General features: G+C 31.2%; 2 protein-coding genes across 2 annotated transcripts; both read left to right on the forward strand.

Moving 5' to 3' along the window:
* Positions 1-48: 48 nt before the first annotated feature.
* Positions 49-6,105, forward strand: LOC111708198 (uncharacterized). Its single transcript, XM_023481499.1, has 6 exons — positions 49-248; positions 2,669-2,734; positions 3,489-3,549; positions 4,256-4,386; positions 4,990-5,061; positions 5,506-6,105. The coding sequence occupies exons 3-6, from the start codon at positions 3,506-3,508 to the stop codon at positions 5,661-5,663; spliced, it is 405 nt and encodes a 134-aa protein (XP_023337267.1). The 5' UTR covers positions 49-248; positions 2,669-2,734; positions 3,489-3,505; the 3' UTR covers positions 5,664-6,105.
* Positions 6,106-8,495: 2,390 nt separating this feature from the next.
* On the forward strand, positions 8,496-12,908 carry LOC111708200 (dual specificity protein phosphatase 9). The gene is made up of 9 exons (XM_023481503.1): positions 8,496-8,792; positions 9,135-9,196; positions 9,724-9,756; positions 10,077-10,122; positions 10,427-10,447; positions 10,535-10,662; positions 11,072-11,219; positions 11,622-11,694; positions 12,713-12,908. The coding sequence occupies exons 1-9, from the start codon at positions 8,753-8,755 to the stop codon at positions 12,852-12,854; spliced, it is 693 nt and encodes a 230-aa protein (XP_023337271.1). The 5' UTR covers positions 8,496-8,752; the 3' UTR covers positions 12,855-12,908.
* Positions 12,909-17,780: the final 4,872 nt, after the last annotated feature.

Raw genomic sequence — 17,780 nt, forward strand, 5'->3', positions numbered from 1 at the left:
CAGCCTTTTATTAACATTTTTAAACACTTGATATGGTTTTTTTTAAAGTGATTTCGAATTGTTTACCTGGAGAACATTTGGAGATTGTTATTGCAAATCAGAATCAGTTTCTGATCCTATCTTTGGCCATGATTGTATATCAGGATTCATCAGTTGTCAAGGACCAACAACAATAATAATAAAACCAGTTTTAGAATTATCTACAACTACAACATCAACTACAACTACAAAATCAACTTCAAATGAAAGTAAATAAATTTTAATCTAGTTTTTGTCACAAACTTCTGTTTTCTAATTTCTATATATTTCAAACCTGATGATGTAAACCTTTGATATTTCAAACTTACATTATTTGATCTAACAGAATTGATATTTTGAAATATCAAAGGTCTACGACATTGGGTTGCAATGATATAGGGATTAGAAAATCAGAGTTTGTGTCAGTGTGTTTGTAAATTTATCCTGTGAAGCCGTACAGATTAAATTATTTACCGAAGTATAAGATGTTGAAGCTGGACAAGGTTTAAAACAAGAATGGCAGAAAGTTGTTCGTCCCGTTATTTTAACTAACCATTAACGAACAGGTTGAAAAAAAGTCTTAACATGCTCAGCCCCATTGGTAATACCCTGCATGGATAACAAAAATTAAGTGATCAAGCACTTATCCAGTAATATTAAAAGTTGTCACTGTTCAGTGTCCATATCGACAAACAGCATGCATTGTAGATTAGTGCAATCTCACAAACAAGTTTTGACCTCTAATGTATTGTGATCGTTTTTGAAAGCGACCATTATTTCCTCTTATCTTTAAAGGCTTTAAAGAAAGAAATTATTGAAAAGGAATTAAAAATCCACTAATGTTTAGAATTTGAGACCATTCATCACTTATATGTTCCCCATACTAGACAGTTCAACTTAAAATTGGCAGAACAGGGTTACTCACAAAGAATGAGACAGAAAAGACGATAAGAAACTCTAATATGACGGACGATCTGAAACTCTGATATGTCGGACGATCTGAAACTCTGATATGTCGGACGATCTGAAACTCTGATATGTCGGACGATCTGAAACTCTGATATGACGGAAGATCTGAAACTCTGATATGATGGACGCTCTGAAACTCTGATATGTCGGACGATCTGAAACTCTGATATGATGGACGCTCTGAAACTCTAATATGACGGACGATCTGAAACTCTGATATGTCGGACGATCTGAAACTCTAATATGTCGGACGCTCTGAAACTCTGATATGACGGACGATTTGAAACTCTGATATGTCGGACGATCTGAAACTCTAATATGACGGACGATTTGAAACTCTGATATGTCGGACGATCTGAAACTCTGATATGACGGATTATCTGAAACTCTGATATGACGGACGATCTGAAACTCTAATATGTCGGACGATCTGAAACTCTGATATGACGGACGATCTGAAACTCTGATATGACAGACGATCTGAAACTCTGATATGACACGATCTGAAACTTTGATATGTCGGACGATCTGAAATTTTGATATGACGGACGATACAAAGGCTAAATTAAGTCTTTTACCTTAAATATAATCTTTTAATGACTTATTTTAATATATTAATGATTTGCTTGTGAAATAAACGAGTTTACGATTGCAGGGAATTATGAATATATAGTATAAACGGAAACGGACAGTATAGATTCTGCACAGTCGTCTTATCCTTTGTGGGTATCCCTGTATATATTATTTTAATTTATTTTATACGTTGACAAAATAACATTGGTCATGATTTAGAATGATAATAGCCCTAATTTTAAATAAATAATAGCTCCTATCAGAAACCCCATTAGGAATGGAACAATTTTTGCAATGAAACATGAACCAAAACCTAAAAACATTTATTACACATTATGTATAATAGACCAAAATATAAAACTAAATAGCTCAATTTATTTGTTCTATACAATTCATACAATTAAACCTTTGATTTAAACATTAAAGCTTAATTTTGAATGCTGTCTGACAGATTAAATGACATTACAAAAATCCAATACATTCTTGCCTCAGCTTTATTACCATATCATTAAGAATCTTGAATTATATGTCCAATATATTAAACATAGAACATGAGACATATGGAATACATGTTATTTTCATGTTGTGCAATTTTTCTCTTATATAGATTTTCCCCGTCATGAAAGGGTTAAGATAAATTGCCATTACACTTGTTAAAATAAATTGTCATCCTTCAAAAATAATTGTGACCTATTAGCAATGACGTTTTGATGACATTTAAATAAATAATGCAGGGTGTCCCACATCATATTTGAAAAAATTTGGAGAAAAATGTTGTGAATATTTGAAATAATTATAATGGAATTGTTTAGCTTGTCTGAGTTCTTAGGGCAAGCAGCGTTAATAAAATGACAAAGCCCTGATGAATTAATCAATCAATTAAAAAAGCAATATAGTAATCAATTAACCACCTAATCAATCGATCAATTTACCAATTAATAAATCAATGAATTAATCAATTGATAAATCAATCAATTAAATTAACTAATAAATCAATAATATTACCAATCAATTAATAAATCAATAAAACATTCAATTAATCAATCAAGTATTCAATCAATTAATATAATAATAAATTTATAACCAATTGATTAATTGATCAATCTAGATGACTGTAACTTTCCTCCAGAATGCTATCTACCAGGGGTTGACCTTCCTGGCAAAGATATTCCTGGTAATTATATTCTTCCTTTCTCTTGCTATCTTAAATACACTGTATTTCCACCAATCAAAACCGTACTTTCTCTTAAATATTTTCAATTTAAAAATGTAGTTTAACCACAGATGATTAGGTAGATAAATAGATGCAGGGTTTATATGTGTCGCAACCTTCATGTAAAATAGCACATTGGGCTTAAAGAACGAAAGTATTTGTATTTCCAGAAATACAGAGACTAAGTTATAGTCACGGTCCCTCCCGGAACCACTGTTTAACACACTGTTCAAATTTTCATCCCCCCACCTCCAATCTACAGCTATATGCAGCTGACTGTTTAGTAAATCTCTTTCAGGCTAGAGAATCTGCGTCAATAATAAATCTACTACTTGATCTGCGGGTTTAACTTCCTTGTGGGATGATTTATTTCACTTTAAGGATGTTTATTGGATTTTTACAACCAGTGCACGCATTCTACATAATGCACGCTGCTTAAAATTCTTATATAATGAATGAAAAGTTTAGCTCTAAAGTAGTATATTGTGAACTGTATGTAAACATGCTGATGTCAAATCACCCTAAATCAGAAATACATATAAGGAAGTTCGGTATTAAGACAGCAAAGATTATCTTTTTTCTCGTTTTTATTTCTTAAATATGATCGATCCGGTTCTGATATATAATAAATATAAAAAGCAACGTAATCTAAATTTTTAAATAAATTCATAATAATTTTCATTATCTTTATAATCTATGTATAACCATTGTTTAGGGCACACTCGTATAGTTATGCCAACAGTTCAAGAGTGCAGTTGCCATTGCAATACAATCAGGAAACCACTTTATTTCAAAATTGTTTTGAAAAACAAGCAAATTGTAATTTGATAACAAGCTGAAGTAAAAAGTTGATAGCTAACCATCAGTAAAGGATGAGACTTTGGATTAAGAGATTTGTTCTGTAAAAATTGGAAAAAGTTCAAATAATTGTAGTTTTTAATTAAAATGTTCAGACCACTATATTTTATAACTTTGATATTTAATTTGTTGCAAGTACAAGATCTTTGAAAAAACGTAATAATATCCAAAACCCTACTTTAGGTGGAAAATAAACAAATTTTTTAAAGAATAGATTCAATAACTCAAATTCAAATGCTGTAACTTTTACTTGATTTAAATTCACAGTGTACACCGTAGACAGTCTACGGAAGTTGTCCCAATCAGACTTTTAAATCGTCAAACTTTAGGATTTTCAAATTAGCATCATTGTTCCATTTCTTTATGTAAAGGTGGTTTTTGGTATGCAACAATTTTCATTGAATTCTACAATGTATCATTTACTTTCGGACAAATTAAAATCAAAAGAAATTTAAACCCGGGGGGGGGGGGGGGGGGGGGGTTCGATGATAAAATTAATTTAGGTCGAAAATGCTGTATTTTTGACACTGTTTGCCCTCTTCCGAGTGCGACCAGACCGAAAAAATTGAAACTATTATAACTGGAATAAGATTAGTTTTAAGATTATTGAATTTAATGGTTTAGCAGTAGCAAAAGTTTTGTTTGGTTAAGCTCTGGTTACTGTTGGTGTAAATATGAGGCAGCTGAAGAAACATTAAATACTGATGTCATCTCGGGGATATTCAACTGTTCTATCGCTGAAATGGTAGAAAAAGGTTGTATATATTGATTTACACACTGCATCACAATAAAACTGTTAAAAGTCAATGATCCAATATGGTGTGAACTGTATAAACCCTAAATATTATGCAAGCATTAGTGTTTCAATGATACTTTCATGATACTTCTCTACCTGACTTTATATCTCCAAGAATTTTGATCCAAAACTTCCACAGTTAGTTAGAGGTCCTGGTTTAAAGTCCAGAATACTCCGATACAGACACTTCGATGTTGTTAGATTTAAGTTGTAAGTGAAGCTATCAGCCTATTATGAGGAGTTCTTTTAGGTTTAAAATAAAAACTAGAGGAGCCACTAAGTTATTAGTTTGTACCAGTAATAACGCATAAAGGAATTGAGTCTTTGTAACAAACTCTGATTTTCTAATCCCTATATTTTTTCCACCTGATGGTGTAAACCTTTGATATTTCAAACTTAGATTTTTTCATCTAACATAATTCATTGTATGAAAATATCTAAGGTCTACGGCATTGGATTACAAAGATATAGAGATTAGAAAATCATAGTTTGTGACAAAGACTCACTTCCTTTGCCCTTTTCCTTGGAGATAATTTAAAAATACTACAGCAACCTTTTTTAGACTTTGAGTCGAGTAAAACTGACTATTGTACGGAGAATGGTGTAGAATATGATGGAAATACCATTGTAAAAGGTACTTACAACTTATGAACACTTTTTTAAGTAATGTCATCATAATGAGAATAAGTGATAAAGCATAGATTTTATTTGCTCTTCTTAAGACAATAAAGGTTTTTTCATTCCCTGCGTAGAGATGGTAACCTGCGTAGAGATGTCAATGTCAGATTGAAAACAATATGAATAAGAGATCAATGTTTGAAAACTGATAATTTTCAATTGTTGTTTATCTAAAAGGTGACTTGCAAGCATTTCTACTGCAGGAAAACATAAAGGGAAGGATCAGAATTGAAGACTTTTTTACCAAGAACAACTACAATATCTTTTACATTATTGTTCCTATAAAGGTTTTATAGGGTACCGTTGTGAATCAAGCAATGCGATCTTTGCAAGAAGACAATAGCATAGTATACCCAAAATACACTACTGACGCTCATAGTCCTTTTATTCATAATTTTAGTTGGAGGTATTAATACTTTGGAGCAGTGCTTCTGTGAATGCAGCAGTTTCAGGACATTCTATGATATTGATTTTAAATCTATTGATTATCTAATAATTATACCCAAAAGTTATTTGCCATTTCAATTCAATTTCTGTAACAAGAACAATTTGATTTAATTTTTGTTAATATCCTTACACGCGGTAATCCGTTATTTGTTAGATTCCTTTCAATCTTGACAACTTTAAAACATGTTGAAACAATAAGCTTGTTAAGATGTATTATTTTTGATCTAAAATGCCGCCTGCAGGCGGACGGTAAAAAAACCCAAATGTGCATCGGTCTAGAAAAGTTAATAGTCTGGTCAAATGAAATGAAGAAAACCAAAAACTTTATAACTTGACATATCATGGATTCTGAATTAAAGTGCATGTCAATCTTTTTATTGGAATACAAATGAAACTTGTTTTCTCAAAAATACTACAAGGGGAAGAAAATTAAATGCCCTTGGGATTACTGGCCACATGAAGCCTGCAGAATGTATTTATACAACAACAACAACAACAACAACAACAACAATAATAACAACAACAACAAAAACAACAACAACACCACCACCAACAAAAACAACAACAAAAACAACTACAACTACAACTACAACTACAACTACAACTACAACTACAACTACCACTACAACTACAATTAAAACTACAACTACAACTACAACAACCACATTAACAACCTTAGTAAGCACAGCAACGACAACAAGAAAATATAGAGTGGCTTGTGAGTATTATTTTAGAATTTTTCTTAACATAAAATGTTACTAACACTAAATATGCCTGATATGTTTGTTGAAATTATTGAAATAAACAAAAACTAGAAATTCAAGACAAATAATTTGCTGTATTTCTAGATTATGTTTTAAGTGATTTGTTCGTTTTAAAGGGAGTGTTTGCGAAAAATGAAAGGGGTTATAGGCTTAATGCGATAAAAAAGCGCTTTTGATCGCTACTAATCTTACTTCTATCTGTTGCGTCTATAAGGAGAAAATTGTTAAAACGACTAATACCGAAGAACGTAGTATCCATACAAATTCAGAAAGATGCAACATACGACTTAGACCGTAAAAAATCAATTTAATTTCAAACAAATTATTCAGATATTACAAACTATAGTCATCGATTATCTTTCGCCACATAATTGTATATAGTTTATATTTTATAATATTTTTTAATTAATTTGTTTTGAATTTGATTATTTCTCTTTTCGCTTGCGCAACTATCTAAGAATACCGCGCACCACTCACACTTTTCGAAATCAGTTAAAACGTTTTCTGAAAAAAATAAAATATTATTAAATATAAACTATATACAAATGTGGCGAAAGATAATCGATGACTATAGGTTGTTCTATCTTAATGATTTGTTTGAAATTAAATGGATTTTTTACGGTCTAAGTTGTATGTTGCAATTTTCTCAATTTGTATGGGCGCTAAGTTATTCGGTATGAGACGTCTTTAACAAGTTTCTCCTTATAGACGCAACAGATAGAAGTAAGATTAGTAGCGATCAAAAGCGCTTTTTTATCGCATTAAGCCTATACCCCCTTTAATTTTCACGAACACTCCCTTTAATATGGTTTTAATCATTCTTGTATTAACTTCAAATTTGGATTCATTTCAAATCTCAATTTAAACTTAAAATAATGATTCTACTGTGTTATTTTTTCGTAAATACAAGAATAAGATTTTGTTATAGAAAAATTCAAACTCTAGTAGACAGAATAAAACCCCCCCGAAATGTAGAACATCGCTGAATGTTAATTTTTCTTTTTGTGCTTAATCGTAATATATGTTTGTTGAGTTCAAAAGGGCTCCAATTTGCTTGGGCAGATATCCGTTCTCTTCTACATACACAAGTACAAACTGTATTTCAAACCTGTAATAATTTACAGGTATTAAACATGGATAACAATATTTTAATGTAGTTAAAATGTTGGTCAAAATCGTTATGATATTTGGTTAACCCTAAACAGTTTTTTGTCCTAGCACTCTAATTTTTGACACTATCACCGTGAAATTTTGTGAATAGTAGTTAAAGGATTTTTTGTTAAAGAATAAAACGTTTTGCGACTTCTGAAAAAAAATACCCGGTTGGTTACAAAAGTTTTTGTTTGCAGCGAATCACGAATTTTAAGCATTTCTATTTAAACCATGCTTTCACGTTTCACGGAGCTAGCGTCTATTGATGGAGGAGGTTGGGTTTGGTTTCGGCTCCATGGGAGGGGGATTTGGTTTCAAGACGACACCATTGGAGAAAGGTTTCAAGATATGATTTATGGTCTAAAATGTTAGTACACAAGCACTCCAGGAGGAGAAGTTCAAATTTCATTGACATTGCTGTTACGACTTTGTGAACTTAAGTTGCTCCTCATAGTTCCGATTTTATTCAAAATAATGAGAAAGAAATTTATTTAGATGATTATAAGCAATTAAATTTGTTTTTGTTTATTTCAATAGTTCTTCGATTATAGAAGTTATAAGAAAAAACATGAAAGATTTCGATCTTACTTCTAGTTTAGTTTAGTTTGACGTGGGTAAGTATCCTACAAGTGAATTCAGGATGCCTTAATAAACATGCACGAGCAAACAAATGCCGCAATATTTTTCAAAAAGACGACATATATTTCCCTACTAATGACATTATTCTCGGCAAGACACCCCTGTATGTTTACAAATATCAGCTGATATAAAAATTTAGTCTGTGTTTGAGTTTCTGCCTTTCTATATGGTGACTCATTATATAGCAACATATAGAAAGTGAAAACATAGAAACATTTGAAACAATACTGCATAAAAATTACTGAATTGATAAACCTTAATAAAGATTGTGTTGTACCATCAAAAATTCGATTTTAAAGATAAATGTGCAAAGTCTATTCAATTTTATTTCTTAACAAGTTTAACTGTTTCTGTGTAATGCGTATTTTTCTAATCGTCAAAGTGAATGAATTATCCTTATTAATTTACAAAAATAATTGTAACTGTTGAACATTTGTTTTCTTGTTTTCAAGAAATATTGATATTTATTTTTTTTAAGTTCCAGGAAATAGACGTTTACTTTCGAATTTTCGAAAACCGCTATAATCGTAAAATTTTCGATATTTTTGTTCATGATTGGGTTCATATGTTTCCAAAAGCCATAGGCAAAAGAAATTATCCTTTTTAAATCATTTTTAAAGAAACGTTTTGCAAAAAAAAGAAAATATGACGGCTAGTGCACAAATTTGCTTCACTGGAGACTCAGGTTAAGAAAAAATTGTTGTAAAAATAAGTTTTCTAAAAAAATGTTTAACACCAGTTTTATTATTATTTGACTGTTAAAAAGATGTTCGGTAATGCGAAAGCATGAAAATGATATTCATGATTTTCTACGAATTTTATTCATTGTTTAAATTAATAGAAATGAAAAATATCAATTTTTTCTTAAGAATAATATTTTAATAATGATATAAAACAAATTCTTTTGTGAAAATGCAGTAAAATAAGTGCAAAATACCATTAAGTTTAACTGTTTTACTGAACAAACATCTTTTCATTTGTCATTTTTCTTATAATTTGATTTAGATTAAAAACTGTTTATCTCTAGGCTGTCCTAACTTTGATCCTAATCAATTTAAATCAGACGTGTGCAAAATATGTAGCAAAAAGGTAAACAGGAATTGAGTTTTGGCGACAAACTATGATTTTCTTATCCCCATCCTTGCATCCCAATATCATAGACATAAGATATTTTAAACTATGAATTCTGTTAGATCAAATAATCCAAGTTTGAAATATCCATCAGGTTGCAAATATAAAGGGATTAGGAAATTTGAGTTATATTCGGCAAAGACTCAATTCCTTTAATTCAATTAAAGAAATTTTAGTTCTAAAGAAAGACAATTTAATTTGGACTCCTTGGTTTATTTGCCGACATTTTTACATATAAAACTTAGAACAATGGTTCTCACTTCTCATTTCTTCAAAAGAAGTCGTCTTCTGTCGTCTTCTTCAGATATATTATATCATACATATATCCTAAACCTAATTTTTCCAATTATAGATATAATTCAGCTTAACAATAAATGTAATCTACCTTTTTGCCTTCATAATAACTATACAATTTTCATTTATGTTCTAATTGCAAATTACCAAAAAGAAACTGTTAAAAAATTCAATGTTTTTCTCAATTTTAGATACAAAGTCACATCGGAGCAACAAAGGAACAGGTGCAAACTTAAAATATATATTACATTAAATTTATTTATATATGTATAAAGAAGTGATTTATGTTTGTCTGTTTGTATGTCGGAGCATAACTCATAAACCCCTTGACCGATTTACCACAAGAGTTCTATTCAGTTGACTTTTCTAATGGAAAACTAAGTGTTCAGGGAGTTAACGCAAAGCTGGGTTGCAAAGTTAATGTAAATATTATACATATTATCAAACTGCAGTTGATTGGTCAACAGAAAAAGAATGTAGTGCATAAACTTTATATTTTTATACTTTTTTTATTTATTTTAATTGATTGATGAATTTATTCTAGATCTGCAGTGCTCTAGAGTATATTGTAGATTCTATACCTACCCTAGGGAGAAATCAATCATTGTTCTAAACCTTGAAATATTGATAAAATATTAGAAATAATCTGGTCGAAGAAAAGCAAGTGTTTTTATTTCTAATAAAGATATTTCAATCATAGTTTCTAATATAAAGTTTCAGAACTAAGTTAATGGCTCTTTAAACTAAAGGCTCACTTAAAATTAGACATTTTGGTCCCATTCATAAACTTACTTTTGACGTCTTTAAATTTTCTTACAATATGAGACATAAAAACTCCAAGACTATTAAGAAATCCTACCTAAAAATGTTGACTATTGCTTGAGTTTCTTTCAGTGCTGCTGGACGAAACAGGAGGTAAAATTATGTGTGCAATAAATTATATTTGTTTCGTTATTTTTATATTTCTGTTTACAATTACTAAAGTATTATACTGTACTTCAGGAGGTCTGTACATGGGCGGGTACAAAGCTGGATTAAACATAGAAAACCTAAAAAACAAGAAGGTTGGTTTGGTGGTGTGTACAGCTGGAGGTTTAGAAAGAGTTCTAGGTCCGAAATACAAGCAACAGGTGAAAAATACTTAGTTTTTAATTTAACAACTAATTTTAGGGATTTGGTCTCATTTCTCTTGAAGTTTTGACTCACTTACTTTTAGAGTGCCATTTTCTCTTGCCTGTGGTACACTTTAAACCTTAGCCTGGTTAAAGAAAAATGAGATATCCTTATATTTTAGCTAAATCTTGATTACTCTCAATTTTGGGTTCTGTGTAAAAGTGATTTGCAGATTATTGCTGCAGCTCAATGAAGGAATTTGTGAGAATTCGACACATTTCAAATGAATAATGTGGTTATCTTCATCAGAAAGAAGTTCAAAGGGTATTGCTGTGAATCGAACGTTTTTTATTTAAAATATTTTTAATGCCCGAGTTCTTGAAAATTCGTGTACAGCCATCTTTAAGATTAAATTATTAATTTTAGTTGGAACAACGTCATCAGAAACTGACTGAGATCGAAGATCTGTTTATTGATCTCTCCGATGATCTTGAACAAGTTCTAGACTTTGCTGAACTAACCAGAATATCTGAGAGAATACAACATTATCTAGAGCTAGGATCATCTGTATTGGGTAAATATAACTTGTTTGTCTTCTATAAGGATGTTTTGAGTGTATGTTCCCTTTGTACTTATTACTTGTGAAGTCACACAACACCAAGAAATATATAGACCAGAAACCGCCTTATCTCATGCGTCAAATCTGTGTACTTTCCTTTCCCTTCAACTTCTGTGGGGGCACTGGGTTTGTTTACATTCCTCCCATAGTGTACAGTACATAATATGCGTATATCTGAGTTGGGCGTTCCTGTATATAGTTCCTTGCCACAACACCTACAAAACCAAACAAACAGAAAACCAATATTGTAATTCTTACTACGTTTATCCCCTTTTTTGCATTTAATGATAATAAAAATAAAATTTAATGGATGTTTGTTTCTTTAGAAAAGTCGCACAAATTAAAATTTTTGTTCAGTTCATTGTGCACAGGGAAAATCCAGATCAGCTGTTGTAGTCGTCTTCCATTTGCGTAGGATTTTAAACATCAGGTACATGTACCATGTTACCCGCAAAGAATGAAACTTCATAAACGATTATACGGGATTAATCTGTTTCCTTTTATTCATGATTCCCTCCAACTATAACTTGGTTGTTTCTTTGCCAAATCAGTGATTAAGCCAGTAGATAAATCTACTTAATTTAACCTTGGGATCGTTACATTTTTAGAGTTTCTGGTCGTCTTTACAGTCTAATCCTTTGTGGGTAACCCTGTGTAGTGAAAAGTTAGGGATGTAACATCAAGAATAATCTGTAAAATAAAGGTTTGGGACAGGTTCGCCAATGTACCAGAATCATTTGTACTTTCTAGAAATCTTGTTTAATGATTTAGTAAAAAATAAATTCATACTTGTATAATTCTATGAATTAATTCAAGAACTTGAAAATTATGTTGTTTTTAATTAGAGCACAGTAAAATTCTGGGTTGACCATTAAAGAAATTGTGAGAAAAAATATGAACACGTTTTCTAGTTTTTTTTATGGGCCCTAAATAGCATAGTTGTAAAACCCTGAATATTACTAAAAATAACTTAGATATCTATATTTTATAACTAAATTTAAGAAACTTGTCTCACCCAAACATCTTAAAGAGAATGTAATTGACCCTCAATACAAAGATGGCAATGCATAATTCACAACGGTAACCTGAAAACCGTCGTCTGATCATGTATGAGTTGTAGAGCAATGTTAATAATTTGTAAGACTGATTATTTTCATTTTGGTTTCTCCGCAAAAGTGACTTGCGCATATCTAACTGCAGAAAAAAATAGTGATAATCAGAATAAAACACGTTAAATCTAGAAAAACGATATGTTTAACATTATTGATATATGTTTTAATGGCATCCTTGTGACTCGGGGATTTAAGCCATCTTTGCATGAAAGGTTACTTGAAATTACGCTTCAACCATGGTGTAACAAACCAGCCAAGTATGGACATTACTTTTTATAATTATGACTTAATATGAACATTTTTATTAAGGAAGAAATTATCTTATTTTTTTTTTAGTTTTGAGGAAGCGTTGAAAAGGGTTAAACAAGCTCGAAGCATGGCTGAACCAAATCCAAACTTTATTAACCAATTAATAAATTTTGAACGGACGGAAAGATACAAACAAAAAGTAAATCAACCAATCGGAGATGTTAGTTAGTTTCTTTAACCTACAGGGGGTTTTAAAAAATAAAATAAACTTTTTTTATAGTTATAACCCTCAAAAAAAGATAGAAAATCGTCCAGAACTTCTTAAAACTATATATTTGTGAAACTATTTAAAATAATGGATAATCCTACAAAAAGACATTAGAGCACAGTCTTGTCTTCTCATCAAGCCAAAAAACCAAGGTCAGGAAGAATTTCCGAAAATTTAAGTTTTCCCATTAAAAGTCACCAAAAGTACATTCCCGTGGTTCTACTGAGTTCCCCAATACAAATCTATGGGTTCATGAACAAAATTTCCGGACATTCCTTCTGACCTTGATTTTTTGGTTTGGTTTATCTGACAGTTCTAACTCTCAAAATGAAGGAAAAATAACACCCTGTATATAGTGTTTATATAATTATATACAATTGATTTCAATTCATCAGTAAAATATAGAATAAAAGAAAGAAAAAAATTGTTACATGTTATAAAGTTTTATTTCTAAATACATAGATTAGTTAAAATAACAGATAGGACACTAGATGTCGTCTTTTCAAGATTTATAAGTAGTTCGTTCACAATAACCCTGAGACAGTTACGCGTAGTCGGCGTAGAAAAGGCTCTCTCTCTGTAGAATTACAAGACAGAGAGAGAGTCTGTTCTTTGTCGACTACGCGTAACTTCTTTGGGCTTCTGCCTCAGGATTATTGTTTAGCTTCAAATACAAATGTTTCCAAACAATATTTGTTATTTAAAATATTTTGAATTTGGTGAAAGTTTTAAGTGCTGTTTATTTACATATTTTACATATTATAAAAAATATGTAAATATTTTACGATTTATGACTTATGAGTTAGTTGTTAATATTCTTTATATCTGTGATTTAAAACATCTTTTTATTCTACAACTTTTTAAATACATTGTTTAAGATTTTGTTTCAGTGATTCAACATGGAAAATCTTTAAACGAAAAGTGGATTTCAATTATGGCTCTGCTGCACATACTCGTCATGGCCTGCCAAATTTTCATGTTTAGAGAAAACATGATAATTTCACGGGCCATGACGAGTTACGACCATACAGACATAAGTAAGTTCCATTCTTCTTGGAAATTTTTTAAGCTTTTTGGTTCCTTTGTTTTATAGTATATAATATTGCATATGAATTCTAATCCATGCATTTCATTAACTATCTTTGAAGTTGGTATTATGCAAGATTACCTTAGCATATGAATTGTAGTCCAAAGGTCGAAACTGTTTAGTGAGTTAGCAATTTTCTGATCTCGATATCCAAATTGGCAACTTTTAAATTTGAGAAAAAAACTACAATTTAGTAATTCCTTCAGAGCCCGCGATTAAAAAAAATCGGGAAAATACGGCTAGGGTCTAAGCTGTCGTTGGGTCTTATTCATAACTTGAGGTTTCGGATTCAAGCTGCATCTTATTGTCCACAGAGTTCAAAGATTAGCAAAAAACCGTTTTAATATTCTATTTGGCGGATTTTCATGGTAGAAATTGGCGCATTCCGGTTTTTTTAGATCAAGACTCAATATTGAGTCTTATTCTGCACTAAAACCAACCAAGGTCGGTTTTATTTTCATTGGGCCTAACTCCTTAAGTCGAGCCGAAGATCTTGCAAGTTGCAGCTGTTCATCACGTGACAAAAGCTGTCGTCAGAGTTGGGTCGAAGATCGGGTCTTAAAGTCGGGTTTAAGGATTTAGGAATTAAGACTCGAGCCGAAGTTTTTAATTCGCGGGCTCATGAGTTTCGACCATGGGACATTCAATTCAATTTATCGGAAGCCAACATATGCAAACTGAACTCACCCAAGAATATTGAAGAACTGTTGAGAAGAACAAAAAAATTTGAATCTATAATATATAACCAGGATAACTTTGCTTTTCTCACTTCACATAAATTAAAACTAAAGAATCTACGAGCTTTAAAATTTAACCTTCACCTTACAAGACTCTATCGTTGCATGTTTCGTGCCGGCTGTATAGTGTATATGTATTCAGTCGAAGCGACCTCTAAGGTTAGTATTATCATATTGTACACAGTGAACTCTACGGATTAGCAACACTAAGTATTCGTTCTGAGCTGAAAACTTTAGAATGGTGGATATCAGGATTAATGCTTAATCCACTCTTTTTCTTAATCTCCAGATTAAATATTGCTTGTTCTCCTCATGAATTTAATCTCTAGATTAATTACCAGATCAGGATTAAGGATATCACATTCTAAAGTTTTCAGCTCTGATTAATTAACAGATCGGGATTAAGGATATCACATTCTAAAGTTTTCAGCTCCTCTGGTCAATTTTAATTATTTATGTATTGAGATAATTTCAATAATCGATATCCAAGGGTTGGAAACAGTATTCAACGCAGCACATTAGATATAACTTACGTTTTTATTTTGATAACATTTTGTAACAGGGTTAGGTCAGGTTAAAACTTACAATTTCTGGGCCGAGCACTGCAGCAGCTAGGATGTGCTAGGGGGCAGAGCGCCCACAGTCCCTTTTAAGCCAAAAAAGACCATTTTATTTTGACTTTTAGAAGTTTCAGATCAGTTGTAAAGTGCAGATTCATATTAATTATTAAAATATTGAGAAATCATACAATATTCTTTTCAATTTTCTTTTCTTTCAAACACAGAAAATACAGAAAAGAAATATATGTTTTTTGGTGGAAGAAAACCTATTTATCTTCCTGTAGCTCAAACAATCTTATTATCATTTTTTTTCTGTATTTTATATCCGCTAAATAATTTCAAGTGATCCTCCATTTGTAGAGTGGAGTGTATGATTGACAACAGTACCCTACAAACCTTTGACGGATCAATGTTGTCGGAATTATTCTTATTGATCTACAGAAAAATGTGTAAATGTTGTTGAACATATTGTTTGCAAGCTGTTTTATATTTAAGAAATGTTAATATTTACTTTCTAGAAGTCATAGAAGTCACAGATAATAAATATTTACACACACATTTAAAAAAAACAAAGACTATTCATTATTTGTAAGGTATACATGAATATTAACTCTGTTTCGTTCATACTGTATGTCAGCGTAACACTCCAGTTTTATGGTAACTCGAACTCCATTTAATCAAGAGAAAACCACATATTTCTCTGTCCTCCTCGATGACAAGTTAACGGTTTGAAGGGTAACGTAGTAAATTAGGCAGTGCCATTTATGCATAAATTAGTCACATGAAATATGCTTACAGCCCCTTTAAATCAATTCATAATTCAAATATGCTTACAGTCCCTTTAAATCAATTCATAATTCAAATATGATTACAGTCCCTTTAAATCAATTCATAATTCAAATATGATTACAGTCCTTTTAAATCAATTCATAATTCAAATATGCTTACAGTCCCTTTAAATCAATTCATAATTCAAATATGATTACAGCCCCTTTAAATCAATTCATAATTCAAATATGCTTACAGTCCCTGTAAATCAATTCATAATTCAAATATGCTTACAGTCCCTTTAAATCAATTCATAATTCAAATATGCTTACAGTCCCTTTAAATCAATTCATAATTCAAATATGATTAATTTTATACCCGGCCAGGGGCGTCAAGATTTAATCCACGTAGAAAAGGAAACCATGAGATTTAATAGGGATAGAGACAGATGGGGTTAGGGGGGGGCATTTTTATCCCCCCCCCAACCCTTCCCCCTGTAAACAACCTAAACAAAAACCTCCATCCAATATATATATGTTTTGATTTCTTAATGTTTTGAATGATCTTGTGTATCAATTCAAATTTGCATTTTGCATTTTAAAACAAATCTTCTTACTTCAAGGCAAGTAAAACATTAAAATGTAATCTATATATAAATTTGGCTTGTCTGTCTGTTTGTTTGTTTGTATCCAATAAACGTCAAAACGGCTGAACCGATTGGGCCAAATTTTTTTGTGGGACATCACGTGACCACAGGGAAGGTTTATGAATGATAAAAATTTAAAAAAATGTGTTTTAAAGATTTTTAATTTTGTAAAAAAATTTAAATTTTTAAAAAACCGCGAATTTTTTTTTTAAAAATCCGCAACATTTTTTTCTTCTTTGTTTTAAATGTAAACAAAAAGAACCTGTTCACAATTTAAACAGATGGGCGCGAAGCGCCCTAAAAGCCTAGTTAGTTAAATTTGTCTAAAAGGGGGAAAGTTTGCTTTAAATACGGACGGAGTAAACTGTGATTAAAAGGTCTCAAGCTCTCAAGCAAAAATGAGAATTTTGCCAAGAACTTCTTGAAAACAAAAGCTAACAACAAGTGCTTTATAGTGCTAAAATGTACATACAAAGGGCTACAGAATAGCCTTTTTGCATCATCCTGATGTCTGAATTCCATGAATTTGCTCTGAATATTACATATTCGAAATTTCACGTTCACTTAGTTTATGTAGCTTTGATATTTTAAAATGGTTCTTTATATAAATCAAAGCAAAAAGAAGGAAAAATCCAAAGTATAAATATTTTCAATTAAGACGGGGAGGGGATTATTTTTGTCCGCCCCAGTCCTGGACAAAATGTTTGAGAAGATAATCTTAAAATTCAAAATCCGTCCAAGATATAAGGTTCATGTAATTTGTACACAGTTTTTGCTTTGTACCGCTGTAAGGAGTGTGGTAGAGGGGTTGAGGATGGGGGGGGGGGTAGTGAAGGTCAAAGTAAAAGAGAATAATATATTTGGCAAACTTGTATAATGTATATTGGAAGCTCCAGCATTCTATCAATGTTCTTTGTAGAATACAATCTCAAAATTAAAGGGACTGCTCGCTATGATCAGAATAATAAAATAAAAAATAAAGAAATTATGAAGTTAAGCTATGTAGATAGGTCATTGGAAATATCCCTGCACTGCACTGAAACACTATTAGTCGAAATTATTAAAGAAATTGAGTCTTAAACTTAAATT

This window comes from Eurytemora carolleeae, unplaced genomic scaffold, assembly GCF_000591075.1.
Source record: "Eurytemora carolleeae unplaced genomic scaffold, Eaff_2.0 scaffold864, whole genome shotgun sequence".
NCBI lineage: Eukaryota > Metazoa > Arthropoda > Copepoda > Calanoida > Temoridae > Eurytemora > Eurytemora carolleeae.

Excerpts from the sequence above, each read along its gene's own strand:
- LOC111708198 (XM_023481499.1), top strand. The coding sequence starts at position 3,506 with ATGCCAACAGTTCAAGAGTGCAGTTGCCATTGCAATACAATCAG. Across the intron at positions 3,550-4,255 it reads TGCCATTGCAATACAATCAG|CAGTAGCAAAAGTTTTGTTT; the intron begins GAAACCACTTTA and ends TTAATGGTTTAG. Across the intron at positions 4,387-4,989 it reads CGCTGAAATGGTAGAAAAAG|ACTTTGAGTCGAGTAAAACT; the intron begins GTTGTATATATT and ends AACCTTTTTTAG.
- LOC111708200 (XM_023481503.1), top strand. The coding sequence starts at position 8,753 with ATGACGGCTAGTGCACAAATTTGCTTCACTGGAGACTCAG. Across the intron at positions 9,197-9,723 it reads GCAAAATATGTAGCAAAAAG|ATACAAAGTCACATCGGAGC; the intron begins GTAAACAGGAAT and ends TCTCAATTTTAG. Across the intron at positions 11,695-12,712 it reads CGTAGGATTTTAAACATCAG|TTTTGAGGAAGCGTTGAAAA; the intron begins GTACATGTACCA and ends TTTTTTTTTTAG.